Below are 11,880 nucleotides of genomic sequence, written 5' to 3'. Positions count from 1 at the left end.
TACCGTTGCCAATCTAGAAAAAATCAGCACGGCGCTTGGTATGCCCACATGCTGCATGCCCACATGCGCTCTTGCTGGAGGCTAGGATTAGGCTCATAAGCATACCGCATACCAGCATCAATCAACAGCACGCCTTAAGAAAAATAAAAAGGCGTGCTGTTGATTGATGCTGGAAGGGACACCTGGCTCCAGAGAGGAATGAAAGGAAAGCAGAAGAGAGCGTTACGGGGAAGGCGGTTACTGAGAGACGTCGTCCTTCTGGCAACCAGCGATGCAAGCTTTGCAGATTATGCCTTTCATTAAGAAACGTAAAAAGCCCTTAACCTGCTGTACCTGGGCTGTGCCTTCTACGAGTTCCCAGTTTGCCAGAGAGCGCCTCAAATCTAAGCAGCATGACCGTTAGCGGTCGTTGTCGTTTAGTCATGCTTATAATTGTTGTTGCCAAAATGACCCCTTGCCAATTCGTAAGCACATCGGTATCTGCAAATAGGGGGGTCCTTGTGAAGCAGCTGCCCGCGTTTCTAAAGCACGTATGGTGTTGGATTGTAAGGTGCCCAAGTACGTTTGCGAGGAAGATAATGTGGCCAGGCTGGAGAGGAAAGTGCAGTGGCATATTGGAATGTGAGATTAGCGTAAGCGAGTTACAGGGCGTTTTATTGCACGGGCGAATTTACGTGCAAATCTTTCACCGTAGCATCAGTCCTCAGTTCATTTCTTGGAACGAACATCAGCATAGGTGCAAGCCCTCTCGCTTGGAGGGATATGCAAACAAACATCCTGATAGGGGTAAACTCGCACGCTACCGAGCATTCAACCGAGCACATGCATGCTTAGTTGAATGGTGAGATGCGACCCCCCCTTCATTTCGTGCTCGGCAAGCCTGCCACCGCGTACCGGATATGTTGGCGATGTTACAGAACGTTGCTCGACCCCGCCGACCAAAACTACACGTGCCCAACTGAAGACATTCCCGGTGGTTGTGCAGCAGCTCTTGAGGCTGTTGCTGGCTGAAATCCATCCTGAGCTGTTGCAACACGGCTAACGCGGGCACCTCCCTATGCACAGCAAATAGCTGTTCCAAGCCAACAGCGGCGTCCATGTCACCGACAAGGCTCTAAACGTCTTATCTGTTCTTATGTTTAATTAAGTTTATGTATGTTATACTTTGCGCAACTTTGTAATTTGACTTTACTCTGAACAAGGTGCTGCATACAACTGCCTCTTCGCCAGCGCTTCATCTTCCGCGGCAGTTTCACGAGCCCAGAGTTGCAAGCTACGACGTTGCTTTTAGTTACTGCAAAGCATCCACGCAATAGTCCAGCCTGCATGCCGCGTGCGGCTATGGCCAACATGCCCACCTGCGCAACGCGCTGGCGCACCTGGTCCTTTTCCGCCAAGAAAATTTATATACACTTGTACAGGCGCATTTTGCGAATCGCACGCGCGCATCCGCACGGCAAAATTCGAAAGAAAATTCTTTTGGGACGATGTACGAACTGTTTATTCGCGAAGTACGACCGGACACATTTGTGCGAGGGGCTGCTTAAATATCTTAGATTCATATAACTTGTCTGCCATTTTATGTCTTACGCTGCATCTCTGGTCCGTTGCTGCGAATGTGGCAAGTGAAACGAAAAACGAGTTATTAGGCGGCAGGCTCAGACTCCTGCCAGTTTTCTCGCATATCGAAGTGACAAAAGTTTTACACATTACTTATCTAGATGCGTCAACATCTAGCTCAAACATCCACGTGACCAGAGGAACGAGCGAGTCGGCACCATACTGACCACGTGTGGATTAGCACCCCTTTGGTCACATCAGAGCCTCCGCATAGAACTCAAAAGTTCCCGCCTTATGTTCCACATGAATACTACTAAGATATTTGGTCTGATTCTTTCTGGCGCATCCCACACATAGACGTGAAGTGGGCTATTGTAATGTAATTTGTAATGTTACAGAGTGGGAGGCTTCTGGGCCGCTTTATCACATTGTCAGTTCTACGATTTATCACCTTATAGCACCATCCACCACTACCACACTGTCTTCGCCATACGAATTGTAAGTCCAAGGCGGCGGATCCAGCCTTCAGGGACCCCTCCTCATCCATTCACCCGAACATCCGAAGAGACGGAGGGTTCGACAATCGCCACCAATCCAGCGTGCGAATCTGGTCCATCAACTGTGACCCCAACTCCACATCTCAGCAGCTAGGCATAATCTCGCGCTCCCGTCTAATCCTGGGGTCTCCCCAGGAATTGAACCCAGGACCTTAAAACCGCTTATTGCAGTAGTGTCTACCCAGACCAGACGGAAATGTGATGTGGCTGGACATGGGCGCTGCTGCTACCGGTTTCGGTATGGCCATCTCTATACGTTTCGAATACAGTTTAAGTATTAACACATCTGTTGGTAGAAAGTTTTGACCGTTGCGGACCGCGCTCGGCGCACTTTTCCACCCCGTATGTAAACCACTTCCACTCGGGCTGCACAATGCCCTGGTGACGCTTGAAGCAGCCGCAGACTTGAAGAATGTACTGTCAGACGCGTCCCAGCCTCCCTTCACGGTGGAGGCGTTATTGCCGCCAAGTGGATCCAGAAGAATGGGGTACATGGCCAACGATAACCACCTGGCGGGTATGTAAGGGCCGCACATAGACACGATGATACGCAGGCACTTAGAAACGAACATATCGAATGTCTTTTTATGAATATCTGTAGCAAGCTCATTTATTAGTAAAATATTTTTTAAGAAGGGACAAATAGGCATAAAAGGTGAATATGTTTTAAAAAATTTATGATTTATGATTGGTAAATTTTAGGATACCCAGAACCATTAGACCGTATCTTTTTTGAAGAAGAGAAAAGAGGAGAAAACACCTTTGATCTCTCCCCTCAAAAAATATAGTTATAATTATAAAATAAATAATAATTACTTAAGAACTAATTATAATAATAATACCTACTAATAATGATAATTATATATTTTAATATTCTTACTATCTTCTTATGGTCTAAATGCACTTAATGTTATATTATTTGGTTTTGAAATATTTGAGATTATGTAGAGCTAGAGTATAACTATAAAAAGTAAGAGCGTACAAAAGGCAATCCTGGGGTGGACCTGCTGGCTTGCTCTTGGAAAGATGCGTGACCAGGCTTTTCGAAGTTTTGAAGGTGTTAAGGGGGCTTAGGGTTTGAACAACCTCCAAAACATGCTGGTTGAAAACAATTCCCCCCCGGTAATGCCAACATATTGTTGTGCTACCGCGATGTCGATCATTTAGCTGATGACAGTATCGTTAAAGCAACAAAACATGTTAGCGTCCATCGATTGTAAGGCTTGGCAGCAAGACGCGCAGCAAGCATTCCACCTTCGCCTAAATTATGACAGGCGGTCCTATCGGTCATACGCAGTTCTGAAGGGGTGTTCCCCTTCTTCCCCTAAAGGGGAGTCGTTACCTCGCTTTTTTATCTCTTTTTCATCTCCACGAACGATAACACGTAGTCTCCACCTGAAGTGCCACCGTGCGACAAAAGCACCAGTCTCCTTCCCAGCCCTTCTTGGGCAATTTCCACCACGATAAATCAGCAAAACCGGCTAGGCGGAACGGCCCACCAAGGGCACATCACTCATGTCCTATTCGCATAGCGTGTATCCACTTAGAGCGGGGGGAAAGCGGGGTGCTGCGGAGTCACTTTGGTTTGGTCCGTACCGAAAACAGACCCCTCTCTTACACCAGCTCTCCTCCAGTTTGAGTTCGTTCCAGTAGGGTATCGATTTCTTAGACCTAGGTCGTTCATTCCTTCATCAGGAGCCAAAGCAAAAAGCCTGCACCAAGGACATACAAGCGCGCATGCACAAGCACGTCAAGGTGATTGAGGCTGATTGAAGGGTGATGAAGGGGACTTACATTAGGGCTTTTGGGGCTAATCTGGCGCCATCGCTGACGGGGTTGAACTTCTGTTGGATGGGTCGTTTGGGTTGTTGTGTTGCGGAATATAATATGGTAGCAGCTATTTGGGATGAAACTATGAGATCTGCCGTTGAGGCGCGTCGGAAAAGTCCTTTCTGAGTTGTTACCATGGCCGATAACTTCTCCTGGTAAAATGGCACGGAGCCTCGTCGAGTGCCATTTGTCACTTACGTAAAAGCAGAAGACAATGTGGTTACTCGGGGTTTTGAACGCGGGTTTTGTAGGCCTCGTGCATGTAGTTGACGTCGTGCACATCATCTTGCAGCTCACCGGTTGGACCAGAACCGAGGAGATAAGCACGCCTAGACGACGTATCAACAATAGCAAGGCCAAACGGGCCATTAATAGGTTGAGCACAGCTTGCAATTTGTCATTTTAGGCGTATGCCAAAGGGCGATTATTTTGCGCGAGGGAATGTAAGAAGCAGTTGATGATAGCACAGATGCAACGACCCGTACGGAGGAGCAACGTTTGTTTTGAAAACTTTCCCAATTCCCATTGTTAAGGTTGACGGTCAATTCGGATATGTGTAATCTCTATATTAAAGTATGGATTGCTACGCCGGGCTTTCGCTGTTGCAACTGAAGGTCTGATCGTCCCGCAGACAGAACGCCATGAGTTTAACCGACGTATACATCGTCTGACTATATTGACTTTTCTTGCATAGCCCGTAAACTTGATCTAACAGCCTCTTGCAGTAGTAGCACATCATGACTGTCGCACGAAGGAGCATGTTCCGCGTCGAGCAACGCTACGTCATTGTGCTAGCCACGTTCTTGGCTACGTTTACAGCATACGTAGAACGCGTGGGCTTCTCAATTGCTTTCACAGACCTTGCCAAGGAGGCCGGCATTGATGAAACGGTCAAGGGAACCGTACTGTCCGCATTTTACTGGGGTTATGCGCTGTCTCAAATCCCCGGTGGCTGGGCTGCGCAGCAGTATGGAGGCCGCTTGATGCTGCTGCTCTGCTTTGCCTGCTGGTCCGCCGCATCCATCTTCACCCCCACTAATGCCCGCCACGCCTCTGCCATCATCCTGGCCCGCGTCGCCGTCGGCGTGGCGCAAGGCTTCCTCATCCCAGCCGTCCACACAGTCCTTTCGCAATGGATCCCACCCCACGAGCGTGCTCGTGCCGTGTCCCTAACCACTTCCGGCATGTATCTTGGCTCCGCCAGCGCCATGCTTGTGTTGCCCTGGCTCGCCACTCTCTTTGGGGCCGCCTCCCTGCTCAAAGTCGTCGGCGGCCTGGGCATTGCCTGGATGGCGCTCTGGCTGCTGGTCGGCCGCGACATCCCCCACCGTGAAACTGTCATTCCGCTCTCCACTCTTGACCATACTCGCCCCGGTGGCGGTGGCGGCGGCTACAAAGGCCGCCCAGGACCCACACCATATCGCCGCATGATGTCAAGCCCCGCAGTTTGGGCCATCGTCATCAACAACTTCTCCTTCCATTACGCGTTCTACGTCATCATGAACTGGCTACCGACCTACTTCAACCACATTCTCAAAGTCGAGCTCAACAGCCTTGGCGGCGCTAAGACAGTGCCGTACCTCGTCATGTTCCTGATGTCCAACGTTGGCGGTTGGGCGGGCGACTGGCTCATCTTGAAGCGGCGCAACAGCACTGCTACAGCACGTAAGACCGTCAACACCATTGGCTTTTTAGCATCCGCCGCCGCGCTCATGCTTATGCCCGGTGCTGGGAAGTACGGCGTGTCGTACGGCGTCGTTGTGACGACGCTGACGTTGGGCTGTCTGGGTTTCAGCCGAGGCGGCTTTTCAGTCAACCACATGGACATTGCTCCGAAGTATGCGGGCATGGTAATGGGTATTTCCAATACGGCAGGCACCGTGTCGGGGGTCATTGGCGTTGCCGTCACAGGACACATTTTGGATCTGTACGGCGGAGCGGATAACGTGCAGGGCTGGTACACCGCACACGCCGTGTCGGCGGCGATCTGCGTCCAAGCGATGCTGGTGTTCAACGTATTCGCCCGGGGTGAACGTCTCTTTGATTGAGCATCGCTCTTTGGATGCGTTGAATGAATAACGTTGAGCAGGAGCGAGTGTGGTTGATTGGCGGATTAATATGTGGTGGAGATGGATTGATTGATGGGCCGTTGGTGATTATTGAGCATTGAGGAAGGCGATGGAAGGGGGTCGAGGCGCCGGGAGGACGCATGGTGTGTGTGTGTGTGTGTGTGTGTATGTCGGGAGGGAGGGGGGAACTGCTTGCAGGCAGGGGAAGTAGGGAGGGAAAGGAAAACGCTCGGGGGAGTTGAGGGCGAGAGGAGCCAAAGGGGTTGAAGGAAACTGAGGGTATTCTGAGGGGGTTTGTGGTCTTTAGGTCGGGAGAAATGCGAAATGCCGTACACGTACGTCACATTCCAGCGAGCGTTGCCAATAGACCACCGTAATTCTATCCTCTTCCTCATTCGCCTCGCGGTTGCGAGCTTAGATGTATCACAGAGGGACACGAGCAACAACACACACATATTTACACATAACACACCCACACAGCATTTTCATCTCGTTGGTTTGCACTGCACAGGCAGTTTCTCCCCCCCCACACACACACTGCTTTGTCAAGAGCACGCGCGTAGGTTAAGACATACATACGGACTTGGGAGCGAGTGCAACGTCTTGACCTTGTGATGGGCAAATGAAAATGAAGGCATGGAGGTGGGCGGGCTCCTCCTGGCACCCCTGCAGGGGGGGGGGCTTTGTGGCCCATGCTTCAGCGCAGTTGCTGCGACTGCTAACTGCTCTCCTGCTGCGAGGTGGTGATGATGGCAGGATCGGCGGGCGAATGGGCCCAATGGAAGAGGACTGAGGAGGTGGGACACAGTCCGACGGGGTGCAGTTGTAGCCACTGGGCCAGAGCGCGGCGGTATCCAGCAGGCCGCGTAACCCCGTATTGTGTGTGTATGTGTGTGTTTTTGAGGCCTTGAATGGGGTCTGGAAACCCCGGCAGGGGAGGTGCGGGGCGGGAATGAAGGGGGGAGGAGGAGGTGTGGGAGCGCATCGAATCTCAAAACGTGCATGCGGGAAGTGGCGAGGGGGAGAGTTTTCGAGTTATCGGGCTTCCGTCTGCTGTACCGTACAATGCTGTGAGCGAGTGGGGAGTAATGAGTATCTCTGATGAGCGGTTAGGGCGGCGGGGGGAAGAGAGCGGAGGGAGTGGGGGCGGGCGGGGTCGTGGGGTGCGCCAGGGCAATGCAGGTGTGTGTCTGGACTGCCCGGTCGGTCGGTCGGTGGACGTTGTGTCTGGTACCTGCTGGGTGAGCTAGCGTGGGGGCTGTGTGTTCTGAGCAGTTGGGAGAGGCGCCACCGGGGAAATGGTAGGCGGAGGCGCAGGAGAGACAGAGACGGCGGAGTTGGTTGTTCCCTAAAGTCCCAAGTATAGTTCAAGGGGCGACGGGCATGCGACTGCCTTTCTCACCAAACTGACAAGTTCGTTCCCGAGTTGGTTCCCGTTTGCTGTTTTTAGCTGAGCGGACGGATCTGGGTTTGTTTGCGGGCGACCTCGGACAAGCGATGCTCCGATCTCCACCGCCACATCTCGCTATTCTCCCCTCCCCCACTCTTTTTCTTAAAATTGAGTTCGCGCGAGCGGCGGTGAATGAGTGATCTGTAGATTGTGGTAGGTTGTGTCTTCATTTCGAAGCAGTGATTTGTCTACCCACCCATGGGAGGTGTTGCACTGCCAGTCTATCTATCCGCCTGCGCCTAAGTGCCGCTACGATGTAGGCCAAGGAAGTGTTGATGTTTGCGTCGTTTTGCAGTTTTTGGTGGAGCCTCTTTGCGCGACCTCCCATAGGTTGTCTTTAATGGGCGCTGTCCGGGCAGCGGATGAAGCCTGTCGATAGGACGACACCGCCACCATCACCACCACACTGTCATCGGGACGAGATGATATTATTTACTTGACCGCCCGTGTTATGATTGGGTGTCATTCCCATGACTACGAGGCGTGCGGCTGCTGCTGCTACTGCTGTTGGTACGATTACTACTGCTGTGCATTGTTATATGCAGCTATGTTGCGGCGACGGGTGTAAGGTGGGGTGTCGGTAAAACTTTCCCTGCACAGCTCCAGGGAAAGAAGGGTATAGTATAACGGGTAGCAGGACATGCTGCTGGTAGGGGTTCATGTGTATCAGGGTTTCAGGGTGTGATGTGGTTAACATATTTTGTCTGAGCGCACGAGGCGGTAGTTGGGTAGTTGGGTAGATCGAGGACTGGCATATGTGTGTTCGCCGGCGCACAGCTTTTTATGTGTGTTTTGTCGTTGTTGCTATTGTTGTGTCGACCCGTGGTGGCAACGGGGGCCAGCTCAAAGGGCGGTGGGGGCAGTCAGGGCAGACTGCCGTGTGCAGCTGCAACAGGCCGTGGACGGCAATTTGGTCGCGTGTGGCCCCATCTCATCAGGCAGTGTATCCAGGTGGCGCCATCGCCGGAATCAATGTTTTATCCTTGAAGAGTCGAAAACCCGAATTTCGACTCCTTGCAGACCGCTTTTCGGACCGCTTGGCACCGTGAACCGGACCCTCCCTTCCTCCGGGGTGGAGGGGGAGATTTGGTGTTTTGGATTCCTAAAAATAATCTTTTTGACTTCCACCAATACTGCACCACCATCACCACCCCGTACAGGAGAAGTGCTGTATAGCTGTTGCGGAGGGGATTGAACAATGAAATGATGGTCACACGGAAGGTGTAAGAGTGTGTATGAGGAGAGGGTGTGTATGCTCACTTTCACCGACTCACCGAACCATCGCAACTCCAGAAAAGAGCAAAAGTATTTTACAGAGGATGTTTTACCGGAAACCTCCATGGGCATCGGCCCAGTCATGGCGGAACAGCAATCCTCACCTTCCGCAATCTAGGAAATCCAAATCCCTCAAAAAGTGACTATCAACCAGCGCACCTAGTTCGGTGTAGCTGGGTATTCTCCTAGGAGGGTGAGCCGCGCGTGCAGCACACATACATACACACACACCACCCACAATCCAACGGGAGGCCGGTCGTTACTAGTTAGGCAGCGGCTCCGAAACGCTCGCGACCTTCGATGGGCGCTGGAGGCAACGGAAAGCCTCTCATGTCACAGATGACTCTTTCCATGTTTTTTTAACTGGACCAACGGCGTGAGGTGACGTGAGGCTGCGGCTGCCCAGCAGCAAACACACACACACATGCATCGTCAACCCCCCTTTTATCGCATCAAGGGGGTTGGGGAGAGCTCTATTCCCCCTCCTCTCTCTCGCTCCGACGCAACGGGGGCCGCAGAAGGTAGCGTCGACCCTCAAGAACAGAAACACACACATCTACACACATACATATACACCCCTTACCACCACCACCACCACCACCAGCACATCACAGTGTGTTCCTATGCTCACCAGCACCACATGTCTAGTCTAGCAGTAATATCCTCTTCAAGGCGGATCACACCTGTACTACATTTCAGTGTACTTTTGCAGCCCGACAACGGCAGGCCGGCTCAATCAAATGCCCTATCGAATGGATGCACACACACACACACACACACGCCTATTTGCGATACCGGTACTATACGTACCGTACACATGCGCGGCCGCCCCGACACGTGCGGAGATCTCGGCCATCTGGGGCAGCTTTACATCCCCCGCCCCTAACCCCGCGCCCTTGACTTCTGCGCTTGTGCATTCCCGAACGCCAAAAAAACCTGCTGTCCTCAAGTTGGCACCACCCGTGTTAACATTCTCATAGGAAAAAAGAACTCTGGGCAAGAATCGAACTGAGGTCTCGCATCTTAAACTCCTCGTGCATATTCCCCCCAGCCGGGGCTAGGTCCAAGCCAGACTGTTTGCGCAAGGCACCCGGCCGCGCATTCCGACAACTAAACTACAGCACAGCGCAGTCCGCACAACACAACTCGACGACAAGCCCCACCCCACCACACCCCACCACACCGCCGGCCCCCCTGGCCCATCTCGGGCCTCCTGTTTCCCCGCCGCCGCCTCCGTCGCTGGCGTCTCCTCCGCAGACCCGTCGTCCTACAGGCGGTCACCACCGCCGCCGCCGCCGCCGGCGCAGCAGCAGCAGCAGCCAGTATCCCGCCCTCATTCGCCCGAACTTACACACACACACACGAACATGCGAAAGAGGAACGCCGTACACGCCACCACCAACAATGCGCAGGAGATCCAGAGGCAGAGATCGCACATGTCGCTGTGATTGATCCAAAAAAATTAAATCGCAAAGTCCGCAGCAAGAAACACGGGATCAGCTGCTGACGGCTGACGGCAGGCAGTGGCAGGGGAAGAGGGGAGGGCGGTGGTGGTGGTAGTAGTGGTGGTGATGAGCGCGGTGAGTGGCAGCCGGTCCGGTCCGGAAATTGGACCCGAGCAGCCAAACCCGCCCCGAGGATGTGGGCTTGCCGGGGAGAAGGGCAACCGGTGCGTGTATGTATGTATGTACGTATGAATGTGTGTAAGGGTGAGCGTGTGGTTCATGTCTGTGCCTCCGCCTCCCAAACGGGGACCGCACCAATCCGCACCTCAAGTGGACTTGGCAACACACCACCACCAACGGTTATCATGGCCACCGCTGTAACGGTTGTGCATTGTACGGCAGTGCAATTCACTCGGGACCCGCGAAGAGCGGCTCCCTGCTCTTATTGAGCAAAGGAGGTTGGGCGCCAGTGTCCCCCCCACCGTGTCGCCAACACCACCATTGGTATCGTCGGTGTGAGGGGTGATCGTCATCATCATCATCATCAACGCCAAATGGGCCGTGTGTACCGTAACTGCTAGGTGGGGAGGTGGGGAGGTGGGGCGGGGCGTCCTAACCCCCCGGGCCCCCCTCTCTTCCCCGACCCCCCCCACAGGGGGATATCCTTCCCCCTGACAACAACAACACGACCCGGCATCGGCGGGTTACACACCCAAGTGTTCAGTTCAGCGGTGCGGCCCCTCTCCCCTTCCCCCCTCTACACATACACGGGTAGAGCACGCACGCACATCTAACCCTACGTGCCCCCTTTTCCCGCTCCTCCTCCCCTCCCGCCCCATTCCTTGAAATCGCCGAGCTACGTACCACCACAAGGACGTACGTGTTTGCTGACAAACAAAAAAACAACAGAAAAACTGAAAGCGTTACAACAAAACCAGGTAGCAGGTAACCATCGACTTAACGAACAACAGTTAATTCATACACACACATACACACGCGCACATCCGAGCCCACGTCCCGATAATAAGACATCACGTAAAAGGTACCCACAAGTACGACACCCATGCGGGCCCAAGTGGCAAAAAAAACAATATCCCATAATTTAACAACTCCAACAAGTTCCCCCTCTCACACAACCACCACAACCACCATCACCTTTCATCAACAACAAAAAGAACAACAACACCGGGCCCAGCGCAGCTCGTGGGATATCTATCTATCGCATTCCGGAGGGGGGCTCTAGGGCCCCAGGGGTCCCCAGTACGGCCAATACACATCACACTTCACAATGCACCAAGTCGCGCGACGTCACTTCGGGTTCCTTTGATTCGTACCGCTGGGCCGTCGAGAAGACGTCCAGGTCCAGGTTCCGGGAGGGAGGCAGCGGGGGGGAGGAGAGGGGGAGAGAGGAAGGAGAGAAGGGGGAGACACGCCACGAGATACCCACCGGCCGGCAACTACGAGCCCTCGGCCCCCAGGCCACACGAGGGGGCCCCCCCTCCCCCGCCTTATTGGGTCGACACCATGTCCGGTTCGTTGGTCGATTCGTTAGTAACTAATTAACTAACTAACTAACAGTCATCATCTTTACGCTCCATTCGCTTCGAAATTTACTTCGCGGGCGTCGGATGTACGGAGACGTACGGGTGCACGACAGACGCAAACACACACACACACACGCCGGGCCGCTTCTA

General features: G+C 53.2%; 1 protein-coding gene across 1 annotated transcript; it reads left to right on the top strand.

Moving 5' to 3' along the window:
• Positions 1 to 4,705: 4,705 nt before the first annotated feature.
• On the top strand, positions 4,706 to 5,995 carry VOLCADRAFT_62797 (uncharacterized protein; the record flags this gene model as incomplete). The annotated part of the gene is made up of 1 exon (XM_002952655.1): positions 4,706 to 5,995. One exon carries the CDS (start codon positions 4,706 to 4,708, stop codon positions 5,993 to 5,995), a length of 1,290 nt encoding a protein of 429 aa, XP_002952701.1.
• Positions 5,996 to 11,880: the final 5,885 nt, after the last annotated feature.

The sequence above is a fragment of the Volvox carteri genome, assembly GCF_000143455.1.
Source record: "Volvox carteri f. nagariensis unplaced genomic scaffold VOLCAscaffold_31, whole genome shotgun sequence".
In the NCBI taxonomy this organism is placed as follows: domain Eukaryota; kingdom Viridiplantae; phylum Chlorophyta; class Chlorophyceae; order Chlamydomonadales; family Volvocaceae; genus Volvox; species Volvox carteri.
The sequence above is the reverse complement of the archived record's forward strand: the minus strand, read 5'-3'. Positions and strand labels throughout refer to the sequence as shown.